A 16,842-nucleotide genomic window follows, 5' to 3' on the forward strand; every position below is an offset into this window, starting at 1 on the left:
CTGTGAAGATGCTATCTAGGTTGGTCATAACTTTCCTTCCAAGGAGTAAGCACCTTTTAATTTAATGGCTGCAATCACCATCTGCAGTGATTTTTGAGCCCCCCAAAATAGTCTGACACTGTTTCCACTGTTTCCCCATCTATTTCCCATGACACTTTCACTTCAATTGCTGAGCTGGTTGTCATAATATAATTAACTTTTCAACTCACGTCACCCTCTGAAGGTAGGATCCCAAATTTAAAAAAAAAAAATCTTTGCTTCGAAGTGTTGTCTTCTCTTATTCTGTTCAATAACAATGAATAATTTCTTGATTGGATTGTGACACGAGTTGAAAAGTTAATTATATTATGACAACCAGCTCAGCAATTGGACTGAGTGAAAGTGACCTGAGTCCTACTCTTCGCAATCCCATAGACTAAAGCCTGTCAGGCTCCTCTGTCCATAGAATTCTCCAGGCAAGACCACTGGTATAGGGAGTCATTCCCTTCTCAGGGAGTCTTCCCTACCCAGGAATTGAAGTCAGTTCTCTGCACTACTGGCAGATTCTTTACCATTTGAGCCACTTGGGATTCCCTAGTTACACCAAAAAGAAGCTCCAAAGCACTTCCCAAAGTCAAATTTGCACCAAAAAAAAAAAAAAAGTCATGGTCACTGTTTGCTGCTGGTCTGATCCACTACAGCTTTCTTAATCCTAGTGAAACTAATACATCTGAGAAGTATGCTCAGCAAATTGATGAGGTGCACTGAAAACTGTAATGCCTACAGTTGGCATGGGTTAACAGAAAGGGCCCGATTCATCTCCTTAACAATGCCTAACCGCATGTCACACAACCAAGCTTTAAAGTTGAAGAAATTGAGCTATGAAGTTTTGCCTCATCAGCCATATTCATCTGACCCCTCTCACCAATCAACTACCATTTCTGCAAGCATCTGGACAACTTTTTGCAGGTAAAATTCTTCCACAACCAGCAGGGGGCAGAAAATACTTTCCAAGAGTTTGTGGAATCCTGAAACATGGATTTTTACCCTACAGGAATAAACAAATTTCTCTTATTGGCAAAAATGCGTTGATTGTAATGGTTCTTATTTTGATTAATAAAGATGTGTTTAAGCCTAGTTATATTGATTTAGCATTCCCCGCATTTCCTTTTGTACCAACCTAATGCTTCATTGCTGGCCAAGCACACCATGTCCGAGGGCACTAAGGCTGTCACCAAGTATACCAGCTCCAAGTAAATATAATATGCCTAGCCACTGTTAACGGAGAAGGCAATGGCACCCCACTCTAGTACTCTTGCCTGGAAAATCCCATGGACGGAGGGCCTGGTGGGCTGTAGTCCACGGGGTCACTAAGAGTCAGACACGACTGAGCGACTTCACTTTCACAATGCTTCATAAACATTGCAAGAACCTCACAACAGCATAAACTCCTTACTTTCTTCTTGCTCAGTCAAGAATCATTTTAAAGAATATATGAAAGTGAGAGTGAAGTCACTGGTTGTGTCCGACTCTTTGTGACCCCATGGACTGTACAATTCTTGGAATTCACCAGGCCAGAATACTGGGGTGGGTAGCCTCTCCCTTCTCCAGGGGATCTTCCCAACCCAGGGATCGGACCCAGGTCTCCCGCATTGCAGGTGGGTTCTTTATCAGCTGAGCCACGAGGGAAGCCCAAGAATACTGGAGTGGGTAGCCTGTCCCTTCTCCGGTTAATCTTCGCAACCCCAAAATCAAATTGGGGTCTCCTGCACTGTAGGTGGATTCTTTACTAACTGACCTATCAGGGAAGCCCAAAGAATATATGTGTGAAAGTAAAAATGACTCAATTTTGTTCTAAAGAAGTATAAAGATACTGAAGGGTATCAATACCCTTCAAGTGAAAGAAGCTTCTTTAGTATTTCTTGTAAAGAATGTCTGATGATAATAAATTCTGTCAGTTTTCATTTATACAAAAATATCTTGATTCAGCTGCATTGAGAATATAAAGTTATTTCACTTGATATAGAATTCTAGATTGAGAGAAAAACTTTTTTGAGCTAGAAAACTAATATTCTATTATGATCAAGTCTCTATTGTTTCTAATAGAAATGATTTTTCATTCTTATAATTGTTTCCCTGTTTTACTATGTCCTTTATCTCTAATTGTTTTAGTTTTTCTCAGTTTATTTTAGGAGTTAGATTTAGCCTATTATGGCTTAAGTTATATAGATGTGGTTACTTTTTTATTCTTCTTACCATTTTCTGAGCTTCCTAGAGAGGTGGATGGATCTTTTTCATCAAATTTAGAAAATTATCTGTTAATTGTACCTCATTTTTTCACCCAATTCGTCTTCTAACTCTTTTTTGGACTTTAAATCTATGTATGTTCCAATAATTGAGAGTACCTTACATGTTGTTGAGTGAGCTCAGTTTACACTCAATTTTTCTTTTGCTTTGTGTTTTATTGCAGACGACTTCTAGTGAATCAACATTTTTTTTCCCAAATCTCTGTTAATATCAACTTGCATTATGATATTCATCTTCTTCTCTAGATATTTTCAGAGAAGGCAAGGCACCCCACTCCAGTACTCTTGCCTGGAAAATCCCATGGACAGAGGTTCCTGGTAGGTTGCAGTCCATGGGGTCGCTAAGAGTCAGACATGACTGAGCGACTTCACTTTCACTTTTCACTTTCATGCACTGGAGAAGGAAATGGCAACCCACGCCAGTGTTCTTGCCTGGAGAATCCCAGGGACGGGGGAAGACTGGTGGGCTGCAGTCTATGGGGTCGCACAGAGTCGGACATGACTGAAGCAACTTAGCAGCAGCAGCAGCAGTAAAAACCGAGAAGGCAATGGCACCTCACTCCAAGTACTCTTGCTTGGAAAACCCATGAACGGGGGAGTCTGGTAGGCTGCAGTCCATGGGGTCGCGAAGAGTCGGACACGACTGAGCGACTTCACTTTCACTTTTCACTTTCATTCAATGGAGAAGGAAATGCCAACCCACGCCAGTGTTCTTGCCTGGAGAATCCCAGGGACGGGGGAAGACTGGTGGGCTGCAGTCTATGGGGTCGCACAGAGTCGGACATGACTGAAGCAACTCAGCAGCAGCAGCAGCAGTATAGATATTTTAAATTATCTTTCGTACTTGCTTTAATGGCCTTTTTCCAGGTTGAGTTGACTGATTCTGCTCTTGACTGCAGATTTACATTCTCCAAGCTTTCTCCCATGTGTCCTTAAGTCTCACTTGTAAATTGGACATTGTGGTCAATGCAAACCATTAAAAAAAAGTAGAAGCTAAGAAGAGAATATGATTTTAATTTTTAGTTATTTTTAATTTTTATTTTTTTGCCATAACTTTTTGATAGCTTTAAAAATATGCAGCTATTTCAATTTTCTGATGATTTATTGTTGTTTTAATGATTAAGATTTTTGTATACTTTAAAATCCTAAGTAGGAATATATTTTAAGATGAATGAGTAACATATTTGACAATATGTTCTGATTCTAAATGAATAGAGAATTGTAAAAAAAAAAAAATTTTTGAAAACTGAATTGTAGTTAAGATGTGTGTTTTAATCAGTTGTCTAAATTATTGCTGAAACTCTTTTCTGTTTAAAGTGGATTGAAATTAGTGGTATCAGTATAACTTTATGATTTATAGTGCTTATGATTCATAAGTTCATGACTTTTTTCAACTGGAAAAAACCTTCAGTATATACTTCATGAATTTAGGGATGTGATTCATGATTTTAACTATTAATATTAATAGCCTAATTGGTAACATGTTAGAAATATTTAAAGTTATAAGTTTGCTACATATTTAAATGGACAGTTAGTACCTAAACATGTCAACTCTTTATATTCCCATAGGTGACAAAATAATTAAGATACAGATAGCTTTAAATATTTGTTATACATTGATTAGATAAATCAGTGTTAATCAGTTTTATCAAAAGAACTAAATATAACTGAATACCAAAGTAAACTATCATAAACCACAGGTATATGTGTGTGTATATATATATATATATATATTTTTTTTTTTCTGGAGCATAAGAAATATACTGATATAAAGTTAGCCAGTTAACCAGTTTAAGTATATAAGGGCTTTATTTGCAACCAGGCAACATCCATATAGAGGAAAATATTTCAAAACCTACAGAATTTTATCTTAAATAATAATATGAAATCATCTCCATCAGCTATAAAATACAAAATACTGCTAACTCAGTAAGAGAAGTACAGAAAACTTTATACTGCATTTAGATTTAGTGACACATAAAATTTGAATTAGATGTTAAAAGAGGAACGCAATGCATAACAGAAAGTAATATCTTCATAGGTGAGTATATAGCTTCTATTAATGCAAGAGAAGCAGGAGCAAAAACTGCATAAATAAGTGAATGCCTGCAGTCACACTGGAAAAGTCTCTTATTGAGGTCACTACAAATTTATTTCCTTACAAAGCTATTAAACCTGTCTAAGTCCTACTCCAGGTTATTGTGGAGTTTGACACTGTGGACTTCCCACGCCTTCTCTAAATCCCATTTTAGCTAAGGCAGTGCAGACTTCCTTAGTCTTGTTTTCCTCAAATTATTTGACTTTTCTTACTCTTACTTCTTGACCCTTTCACTGCCTCCAGGTTTTTTTCTTGGGTCTCTAAATTTTGGCCTTAACACTCACTGTTTCAGAACCATGTTTGAGCATGGTCTTAATTATAACATTTATTGTGGTTTTAATCTAGCATCTTATCTAGAATGCCTGTAGAAACTGCTCACTAGATATCCCAGTAGCATTCTTGTATGCCCTCTACTAAACTCAGAGTATTCCCTGGGAGGGCTCTTTTATTTTTACTTCCCTAATTCTACTTGGTGTATTACCAATATATTGAATTTTCACAATATTACGAAGTCATCACTTATGTCCTCTGGCTTTGTTGCCTGTAAAATATGACACAAGACCCATCTTTCCTCTTGAATTGGACTGTATGGTTCTTGTGCCCAGACCCCTTTTATGAGGTACACCTATGTTTCCAGCACCAGTGATATTGACACCTAACTGCTTCCAGTTGTCTTTTCTGTGTAGACCAATTGCACTTGGTCTAACAGAGGTTGCCTCACTCCATGTGCTCAGGCTACTCTTACCTCATCTCCAGAATTCTACAGCCTTCCCAACTCTCAGCCTGTGAGTGGGTCCAACAATGATGACTAATAGAACCAAGGTGTGAAGGCTGTCCCTTTTCCTCAGGGTATGACTAGGAGTTAAAGATGAAATGACGGACCTGCTAAGACCACATCCTGGATTTGCTCCTTCTGCCTATCCTGCTCTTCTTCTGAAAATACTTTATAAATAAACTGTGCACACCTGAATTCCAGTCTCTACTCTGCATCCAAATATCCTGACTAATGACACTGTTCAAAGCGTTTCTCAATTCATCCATTTTTTAGTGTTTACATAGTCCTCATTTCATGCCTGAATTAAGTATAACAGCTTCCTGGGGCAGTAGTTAGTTTTTGCTCTGCCCATCTTTTGTACATTTTCTAAACCTGTGCCATTTTTCAGACTGTCTTTGTAAATTATGCTAAACAGACTACTGTAGTCATTAAAGCATTACTTCTATAGCCAGACAGCCTGGGTTTGAATATATTTCCACCACCTATGAAATGCATAATTTGGTTGAATTCTTAATTTCTCCATTTTCTATTCTATGAGAGAAAAATTGGAAAAATAATTTTCTTCCTTTTCAGGACAAAGTGGGTTAGTATATGAGGTGCACTTCAAATAGGGTTTGGTAGATAACCAATAGAGTGAGTGTTAACTAGTATTATTGAAAGTGAAAGTGTTAGTTTCTCAGTAATGTCTGACTCTTTGCAACTCCATGTAGCCCACCAGGCTCCTCTGTCTATGGGATTTTCCAGGAAAGAATACTGGAGTGGATTGCCATTTCCTTTGCCAGGGTATCTTCCCTACCTAGGGATCAAATCTGAGACTCCCACATTGAAGGTAGGTTTTTAACCATCAGAGGCCCCAGGGAAGCTATTATTATTATTATTGACTTGATTAGCTCAGCTGGTAAACAATCCACCTGCAATGCAGGAGACCCCAGTTCGATTCCTGGGTGGGGAAGATCCTCTGATGAAGAGATAGGCTACCCATACCAGTATTCTTGGGCTTCCCTGGGGTTCAGTTGGTAAAGAATCTACTTGCAATGTGGGAGGCCTGGGTTTGATCCCTGGGTGGAGAAGATCCTCTGGAGGAGGGCATGCCAACCCACTCCAGTCTTTTTGCCTGGAAAATCCCCAGGGACAGAGAAGCCTGGTGGGCTATAGCCCATGGGGTCTCAAAGAATCAGACACAATTGAGTGACTAAGCACAGCATTGATTTGACTATGTTACTCCCCTATTCAACAACCTATGTGAACTTTAATTGTACACATAATTCCAATGCAAACCTCTTTACCAGATATCAAGGTTTATCATAATAACATTTGCCTTAATTTTATAGCTTGCTTTCTATATTGCTCCACGTTAGCTAAGCTGGTACATTGTAATTTTCAAAACTGCAAATTATTTACTTCTCTATTTTCCATACTATTCTATCTAAAACAGCATATTTGTTCTCTTTCATTAGGCTGATCTCAATTTCTCCTAAAAAATTTTTTATAATACTCTCATATAGTACTCATTTCTTTTATTGTCTCTTGTATTTGGAATCAAAGCCATATATTTCAGTTGTAGTTATTTACAAACACAAGTACATTGTCCTATGGGTTACTCTTTCCTCTTCAAGATAGTTGGAAGCTTCACAAGGAAAATGAGCATGTTTTATAATTCTTTTGCATCACCAGCAGGGCACAGAGCAATGCTATAATATGTTTGATAAACATCTGTTTTAATTAAAACAAGGAAAGATGCTTCACTGGTTGCTGTATATTCACAGTAAGAATAAAGAGGATATTTAAATGATATCTAAACAATGGGGAAAAAAACAAGTTTTCAGCTTCTCTTACCTCCCTTAGCTTAGTTTTGTTGAGATATTGTTGATATGTGCTGTGCTGTGCTTAGTCTCTCAGTCGTGTTCGACTCTTTGTGACCACATGGACTGCAGCCCACCAGGCTTCTCAGTCCATGAGAATTCTCCAGGCAAAAATACTTGACTGGGTTGCCATGCCCTCCTCCAGGAAATCTTCCTTACCCAGGGATCGAACCCAGGTCTCTCCCATTGGAGGCAGATTCTTTAACATCTGAGTCACCAGGCAAGCTCAAGAACACTGGAGTGGGTAGCCTATCCCTTCTGCAGAGAATCTTCCCAACCTAGGAGTCAAACAAGATTCTCCTGCATTGTAGGTGATTTCTTTACCGGCTGAGCTACCTATGAAGCCCACTGTTGTTATATAATGTGTGAATGTGATACATATATATACTGTGAAAGGATTACCATAATACTTTTATAACTGTCATATTCTATTGATGAATTGACACTTCTATCACTATATAGTGACCATCTTTGTCTCTTGTTACGATTTTTGGCTTAAAGTCTATTCTGTATGAAATAACCATAGCTACTGTGATCTTTTTACATTTGTTTGCTTGGAAAAACTTTTTCTATCCATTTACTTTTAGACTATGTGTGTTCTTAAAGCTGAGTCTCTTGTAGACAGAATATAATTGGGTCTTAGTTTTTAAGTCATTCAGGCACTCTATGCCTTTGTATTAAAGAGTTTAATCCAACTATATTTAGAATAATTACTGATAACACCTGAAAAAGATGTCCTGTTCATTATAGGGGATGGAAATTCAAAAGTAAGATGTCAAGTAATACCTGGAGTAACAGGCGAAATTGGCCTTGGAGTACAGAATGAAGCAGAGCAAAGACTAATAGAGTTTTGCCAAGAAAATGCACTGGTCATAGCAAACAGCCTCTTCCAACAACACAAAAGAAGACTCTACACATGGACATCACCAGATGGTCAACACTGAAAACAGATTGATTAAATTCTTTGCAGCCAAAGATAGAGACGCTCTATAGAGTCAGCAAAAACAAGACCGGGAGCTGACAGTGGCTCAGATCATGAACGCCTTATTGCCAAAATCAGACTTAAATTGAAGAAAGTAGGGGAAACCACTATACCATTCAGGTATGACCTAAATCAAATCCCTTATGACTACACAGTGGAAGTGAGAAATAGATTTAAGGGCCTAGATCTGATAGATAGAGTGCCTGATGAACTATGGAATGAGGTTCATGACATTGTACAGGAGATAGGGATCAAGATCATCACCATGGAAAATAAATGCAAAAAAAGCAGAATGGCTCTCTGGGGAGGCCTTAGAAATAGCTGTGAAAAGAAGAGAAGCTAAAAGCAAAAGAGTAAAGGAAAGATATAAGCATCTGAATGCAGAGTTCCAAAGAATAGCAAGGAGAGATAAGAAAGCCTTCCTCAGCGATCAATACAAAGAAATAGAGGAAAACAACAGAATGGGAAAGACTAGAGATATCCTCAAGAAAATTAGAGATACCAAGGGAACATTTCATACAAAGATGGGCTCAAAAAAGGACAGAAATTGTATGGACCTAAGAGAAGCAGAAGATATTAAGAAGAGGTGGCAATAATACACAGAAGAACTGTACAAAAAAGATCTTCACAACCAAGATAATCACAATGGTGTGATCACTCACCTAGAGCCAGATATACTGGAATGTGAAGTCAAGTGGGCCTTAGAAAGCATCACTACGAACAAAGCTAGTGGAGGTGATGGAATTCCAGTTGAGCTATTTCAAATCCTAAAAGATGATGCTGTGAAAGTGCTGCACTCAATATGCCAGTAAATTTGGAAAACTCAGTGGTGGCCACAGGAGTGGAAAAGATCGGTTTTCATTCCAATCCCAAAGAAAGGCAATGCCAAAAAATGCCCAAACTAGCGCACAATGCACTCATCTCACACGCTAGTAAAGTAATGCTCAAAATACTCCAAGCCAGGCTTCAGTAATACATGAAATCCAGATGTTCAAGCTGGTTTTAGAAAAGGCAGAGGAATCAGAGATCAAATTGCCAACATCCTCTGGATCATGAAAAAAGCAAGAGTGTTCCAGAAAAACATCTATTTCTGCTTTATTGACTATGCCAATGTTTTGACAGTGTGGATCACAATAAACTGTGGAAAATTCTGAAAGAGATGGGAATACCAGACCACCTGATCTGCCTATTGAGAAACCTAAATGCAGTTTAGGAAGCAACAGTTAGAACTGGACATGGAACAACAGACTGGTTCTAAATAGGAAAAGGAGTTTGTCAAGGTTGTATATTGTCACCCTGCTTATTTAACTTATATGCAGAGTACATCATGAGAAACACTGGGCTGGAAGAAGCACAAGCTGGAATCAAGATTGCTGGGAGAAATATCAATAACTTCAGATATGCAGATGACACCACCCTTATGGCAGAAGGTGAAGAGGAACTAAAAAGCCTCTTGATGAAAGTGAGAGGAGAGTGAAAAAGTTGGCTTAAAGCTCAACATTCGGAATACTAAGATCATGGCATCTGATCCCATCACTTCATGGGAAATCGATGGGTGAACAGTGGAAACAGTGTCAGACTTTATTTTTTTGGGCTCCGAAATCACTGCATATGGTGATTTCAGGCATTAAATTAAATTTAATTAAAAAAAAAAAAAGATGCTTACTTCTTGGAAGGAAAGTTATGACCAACCTAGACTGCATATTGAAAAGCAGAAACATTACTTTGCCAACAGTCCATCTAGTCAAGGCTATGGTTTTTCCAGTGGTCATGTATGGATATGAGAGTTGGACTGTAACGAAAGCTGAGTGTCAAAGAATTGATGCTTTTGAACTGTGGTGCTGGAGAAGACTCTTGAGAGTCCCTTGGACTGCAAGGAGATCCAACCAGTCCATTCTAAAGGAGATCAGACCTGGGTGTTCACTGGAAGGACTGAGGCTGAAGCTGAAACTCCAGTACATCAGCCACCTCATGCAAAGAGTTCACTTATTGGAAAAGACCCTGATGCTGGGAGGGATTGGGGGCAGGAGGAGAAGGGGACGACAGAGGATGAGATGGCTGGACGGCATCACTGACTCTATGGACATGGATTTGGGTCAACTCCAGGAGCTGGTGATGGACAGTGAGGCCTGGAGTGCTGTGATTCATGGGGTCGCAAAGAGTCAAATGTGACTGAGCAACTGAACTGAATTGAACTGAAGGATTTATAATGTCATTGTATTGTTTTCTGACTGTTTTGCTGATTCCTTGTTTCTTCCTTCCTTTTTTGCTATCTTTACTTGGGGACTGATGATTTTCTAGTGTTATGTTTTGATTCCTTTCTTTTTTACTTTGTGTATCTGTTGTAAGTTTTCTTTATGATTATCATGAAATTTGCATAAAATATCCTATAAAACTAAGTCTATTTTATGCTGATAATTTCATTTTCATAAGAATACTCTGACCTTTTACTCCCACTTTTTTGTTTTGGTGTCACAATTCACCTGTTGTTACGCTGTGTATTTATTAACTAATTATTGTAGCTATAGTTATTTTGAACACTTTTGTCTTCTAATGTATATATATATATACATATATAATAACAGAGTGATTAATACACCAGCATATTGCAGTACTGGATTATTCTTGTGGCTGGCGTGGCAGTAGAGTAAGCCTTGAACTTGGAACCACCAGATTCTGCTTGTAAGATGAGAACTTTCAGACCAGTCTGAAGGTTTGTTCTGCCAGAGCAAGTTTCTATTGCAGAGACAGCAGACAGCCTGGATCCAAGCGCAAGTGAAAATGAGAGTCGCTCAGTAGTATCCAACTCTTCACATCCCCGTGGACTATACAGTCCATGGAATTCTCCAGGCCAGAAAACTGGAGTGCATGGCCTTTCCCTTTTCCAGGGGATCTTCCCAACCCAGGGATCAAACTCAGGTCTCCCTGAATTGCAGGAGAATTCTTTACCAGCTGAGCTGCAAGGGAAGCCTGGATCCATGGGAACCAACTTAAATTTTGGATCCACAGGGGCAAGCCTGGCACTGGAACCTGGTGGCACAAGTGGATGGCCCAACATTGGGAAGGATAAAAGCCTGGATCTCTGGTAGTTGGCCTGGTTGGGCCAACCAGAAGCCTGGGTTCAAGGAACCCAGTCTGGGTTGAGGGGGCCTCATAGGCATCCTGTGTCCACAGGAGCACTTCCAGAGCCTAGTGCAATGGGAGTTGTCTAGAGTTACCAAAGCCAGCAGGCACTAGGATCTTTCTTTTTTTTTTTCTGAAGTTTGTACAGGACTATTATAATTTATTCTGCTCCCATCAAAGAATATCTATAAACTAACTTTCCATCAGTGAAGATAACCATTACTCTTTGCCTACTCTTGAGTATTAATATCTAAGTTACTTATGAAATTAAACATGTTTCTAAATATAGCAATTCCCCCTTTTAGCCTCAACTATTTCCATAATACTAGTGCTCAGTAAAGAACATTAGAGTAATAAATATATTCTTGAAATAAATAAATACACTGTCAAAGTGCTAGTCACTAAGTTGTGTCCTACTCTTTGCAACCCCATGGGCTGTAGCTGTTAGGCTCTTCTGTCCATGGACTTCTCCAGGCAAAAATACTGGAGTGGGTTGCCACTCCCTTCTACAGGGTATCTTCCCAACCCAGGGATCAAACCTGGGTCTTCCACATTTTGGCAGATTCTTTACCGTCTGAGCCACCAGGGAAGTCCCTGCAGGAAAATGAAAATAGAATATGTTGCTTCCTGAGATACCCAATATTTTGGTCTATAGAGCAAGATCCTTTCTTCTCTATCATATATCATTTTATTTTTCACTTAAGAATTTATTTGATCTTGAAATGTTCATTGGAGAAGGAAATGGCAACCCACTCCAGTGTTCTTGCCTGGAGAATCCCAGGGACGGGGGAGCCTGGTGGGCTTCAGTCTATGGGGTCGCACAGAGTCAGACAATGACTGAAGCGACTTAGCAGCAGCAGCAGAAATGTTCATACTAAGACGTTCAAAGCATATACATGTTTATATATTAGAAATAATTCCAGTGCCTCCTTTATCGTGCCTAGGAGCCTTACTTCCCAAGAACAAAGATTGTTGACTGTGTTTTAGATTCTTCCACACTTTTTCTATGCACAAAAAATTAAAAGTGCCATTATTTCCAACTCACAGGAAGTTAGCTGTTTAAGATTTTTTCATTTACTTATGTCTAAGGCACTTATTCTTAATGATGGCTAAAGGGAGAAAAAAACTTTCAAAAGCTTAACCATATTTCATTATATACTTGTATATCATGAGAGAGTAAGCCATGAAAACTTCTTAATTCTTTTACTTTTGAAAATTTGACTGTCTAAATTATTAATATTGATCTTGCCAGTCTAATTTTCAGCATCTGACATCCCTAATTATAGGCAGCCTACCTAAGAAAAATTCCTATATTTAAAATTCGGAGTTTTACCTTCAAATGTTTGTTTTGGTAGTTGCTAAACAATTAAGCAAGACCATTTACAAGAAGTCTGTATTTTAGAATTTCTTTGAGAAATTAAACCACAGATAAAATCAAGATTTTAATTATTTTTAATTCTGAAAATATATTAATGGTTATCTTAAGTACTGTTAGCCTTTCAGAGCTAATCTACTTAAAAATATGCCTAACAATAATCTAAATACACCTATAAAGACATGGCATTTCATTAATAAATAGTTGCAACTTACATCAGGTTAAATATATATATACAATATAGCCATCACATAAGCTAAAGATTTTATGGGAAGTCAGTAATGGTCATAATCTGTTAACTTAAATGGGAATTGATTTGAAAGTTTCAAATGACAAGACAATTAATATGAAAGAAAACACATATCTTTGTGAATGACTATGACATTTAACTTCAATCTTATCAGGCAGAATAGGAGATCTTAATGCAAATTGTTTCTTTTTCTATTATTTGAACTTACCTTATTAGTCCCATATTATTCACTGCTAATGATTGAGACATTATACATATTTTGTCCAAAGACAATATTCAATTGTGTTAATCAAAATATAACAGTATAACTTAAAAATCCATTCATTTATTACTACTACTAAGATTATTATTTTTTTAAATCAAAGATCTAATTCTGCATTGATTATAGTCATTTTGTTTTACAAAAGTATAAACATGGAGGTGTAATATACTTGCAATTATTAAAAACAGTGCTTGCCTTTTTCAAGCTTCCCATAAACATTTTCCCACATATTTGTTAATATATGTTTAACTTAGATATGTACTTACTGAAAGCATAGTACTAAAGTTTTAAACCACAGAGTGAGAAAATATAAATCCTAATTTAAATAAATTTAGTGAATAGGGTAAATTTTTCTTATATTAAGAAAAATGTAGATAACTGACATAATATATCAAATTTCATACCTGCTAAATACATAATATATGTAAATGTTTAGAATATTGTTCATATAAATAATACATTGCTAAGATATATTTTCCAGTAATCTAAACCAATAAACAAACTTATGTTTTAGTCATATTTGTTATAAAATAAATGCATAATTTACCAAATTATTTAGAAAATAATATTAACAGTCTATATAAGAAGAATAATATGGAAAAAAACAGAATATAATTAATATGGGGGATTGCCCAATATACTGGTTAAAATTGCTTCAAATGAGAAATACTAAATTAGTACCAATAAAAGTCTATAAAATAAGATTATTAAAATTATATAAAGCTCTGTTTTTAAAAATTAATGAGAATTTAATCTGTTTACATACTTTTGAAGTGATTCCCTCTGTCTTCTTGAACAAATACATATATATATATATATATTAAACTAGTGGGTAATTAAAATAAACTTAGCTACATTATGAAATTAAAATTACTTGTTAACAGAATTTTTATCTAGTTGCTATTTAGATGATAGGTTAGAATAATCTACATATTTGTCACAATATTGCAACACTGTCTCAATAATAATGATAATACAATTGTTCTATTGGTAATGATAATGCAATTTCATAGAAGTGCTTGCAAAATAAGTGTGAATATTGTATTATTGGAGAAGGAAATGGCAACCCACTCAAGTGTTCTTGCCTGGAGAAATCCATGGACAGAGGAGCCTGGCAAGCTTCAGTCCTTGGGGTCACAAAGAATTGGACATGATTTAGTGACTATCACAATTGTATTATTAGAATTGCTTTCATAGTTAATTGATGAATTGAACCCCATAAGATCTAGATTAATTATTTAATGTCAAATGTTCTTTCCTATGCATTTTTAGTGTATTGGTTTAAATGCAATGTCCGTGATTTAACATTCTTATGATAATAGAAATATAGCCTTATATTTTGGAATTCTTTTAATAGTTTGCACTTAGGTGCATATATATTATCTAGATAATGCAATATAAGTTTAAAAATATGGGAAAGAGAGGCACATTGTAAATATTTATTTTACATAGTTTATTGTTTTCTATTTATTCATCGGTATTAATGGTATTAAATGGCATATGTCAAGGTAGCCTAAGGCAATTTGTCCATATATTCAACTATTTAAAATAATCAGTATCAAAAATTAATATTAAAATTCTTTTCTCATAAAAATTTCAAAAAATAAATAGAAAAATTGAGGAAAAATTCAACATCAAATTTAATGAATTTTCAGAAATAAACTAATAGCATATAAATAGGACACAAATAATCAGATATCTAGTTCATGTAACTTAGAATTATTATTTATAAATAAATACTAAGGAATATTTAAAAATACATTAACCTTTGAATATATTGGGCCTTAGAAATAGTATCAGTATGTCACAAATTAAGGAAATTTTAATACATTTAAAATAAAAGTATCACTATGAATTTCCTGTGATATCACAGTTAATTTCCTAGTTGAAATAGACAGTGTATACCAAAAATAATATGACTTTCTTTCAATTTTGACAGAAAAGCATATCTCATATTTCAGAGCTTAGGTACATACTCCTAAGTCAAATATAAATATAAAGCACATTTCAGAGCTTAGGTACATACTCCTAAGTCAAAATTGATTCCCAATTAGTATGACTCAGTAATGAGTCAATAAAATGGGGTATTTTTCAACCTTATTAGAAGCTTTATTTCTGAACTATTTATATTTGCTTTACTTCTTAAAAAGATGACTTAACATGGCATTATAACTCTCACCAAGAAAATTATCCAAACGTCCTTAAAAACATGGATGCTTACTTCTCTACTTGTAGAGTATTTTGAAATCTATATACTAGACCATCATTATAAACATATGACTTCATATTTCAGATAAAGACAGATTACTATACCTATGTGCAGGTATTTTTCGGTTCCCAACAATCAGGATAACATCACAGAGTTGCTGTTGCTTCAAATAACTTTCCATTTTTCTGAATGTTTGCTCAGCATGGTGCACAGCCTGATAGAATTCTTCAGAGCTACCAGAGTCCATATCACTTTGAGGTGTCAGCAAATGGCTAGTTTCTGACAGTCTGCAAACCACACACAAAAAGCACAAAAAGATGGGGTTTATAAAGTGCCACCAATTGTTCAGAACTACATACAAAGTTTAGTTTTAAATTTAAGCTTCTCTCCTAATGTCCATTATTATTAATATGTCAGAAAATCCATTTGGGGTTAAATGATTTGTTTTAAGAAGCAATAAGTGAATTGTAAATTTTTCTCACTTTAAAGAAATTTAAAAGATAGGTTATCTGTATTTATTAGGAGCTAATAAACTTGAAAACAGTGAGAAATGGTAAATTACAAACATAACCTCCCTAAAATGAATTACTAGTTAAATGTTAATTTAATCAATTTGACATTGTTTGACCATTTAATTATATGTTTCTAAATTACTATTCTTGTGAGGTTTTAGTAAATGTTTTATATAAGTAGGTGATTTTTACTGCAAGAAATCATATAATGTCATTTGGAAAAAGACTGACAAAAATTTGACAGTAGATTGTTGACTCATATTCTGAACCCAATTCATTAAACAAAAACATAAATATATAATTATGTAAAAAACTCTGTTCAGTCGCTCAGTCATGTCTGACTCTTTGCGACCCCATGGACCACAAGCACGCCAGGCCTTCCTGTCCATCACCAACTCCCGGAGTTTACCCAAACACATGTCCATTGAGTCCGTAATGCCATCCAACCACCTCATCCTCTGCCACCCCCTTCTCCTTTGGCCTCAATCTTTCCCAGCATCAGGGTCTTTTCCAATGAGTCAACTCTTTGCATCAAGTAGCCAAAGTATTGGAGTTTCAACTTCAACATCGGTCCTACAAATGAACACCCAGGACTGATCTCCTTTAGGATGGACTGGTTGGATCTCCTTGCAGTCCAAGGGACTCTCAAGAGTCTTCTCCAACAGCATCAGTTCTTCAGGCTCAGCTTTCTTTATAGTTCAAATCTCACATCCGTACATGACTACTGGAAAAACCATAGCCTTGACTAGATAGACCTTTGTTAGCAAAGTAATGTCTCTGCTTTTTAATATGCTGTATAGTTTGTTCATAACTTTCCTTCCAAGGAGTAAGTGTCTTTTAATTTCATGACTGATGGCACCGTCTGCAGTGATTTTGGAGCCCCCAAAAATAAAGTCAGCCACTGTTTCCATTGTATCCCCATCCATTTTCCATGAAGTGATAGGACCGGATGCCATGATCTTCATTTTCTGAATGTTGAGCTTTAAGCCAACTTTTTCACTCTCCACTTTCACTTTCTTCAAGTGGCTCTTTAGTTTTTCTTCACTTTCTGCCATAAGGGTGGTGTCTTCTTCATATCTGAGGTTATTGATAATTCTTCCAGTAATCTT

The 16,842-nt window shown here is 36.3% G+C and overlaps 1 protein-coding gene across 2 annotated transcripts in view; it reads right to left on the minus strand.

Moving 5' to 3' along the window:
- Nucleotides 1–16,842, minus strand: part of KLHL1 (kelch-like family member 1) — a 541,448-nt gene that overhangs the window by 317,706 nt on the left and 206,900 nt on the right. Inside the window, exon 2 of one of the 2 annotated variants that reach the window (XM_010842286.1) lies at nucleotides 15,326–15,508. The exons of the other annotated variant lie outside the window; for it this stretch is intronic. Within the exon in view, the coding sequence (XP_010840588.1) occupies nucleotides 15,326–15,508 (183 nt within the window). The remainder of the gene's footprint in view (nucleotides 1–15,325; nucleotides 15,509–16,842) is intronic. 2 annotated transcript variants of the gene reach the window in all.

The sequence above is a fragment of the Bison bison genome, unplaced genomic scaffold, assembly GCF_000754665.1.
Source record: "Bison bison bison isolate TAMUID 2011002044 unplaced genomic scaffold, Bison_UMD1.0 scf7180017864176, whole genome shotgun sequence".
Classification (NCBI taxonomy): Eukaryota; Metazoa; Chordata; class Mammalia; order Artiodactyla; family Bovidae; genus Bison; species Bison bison.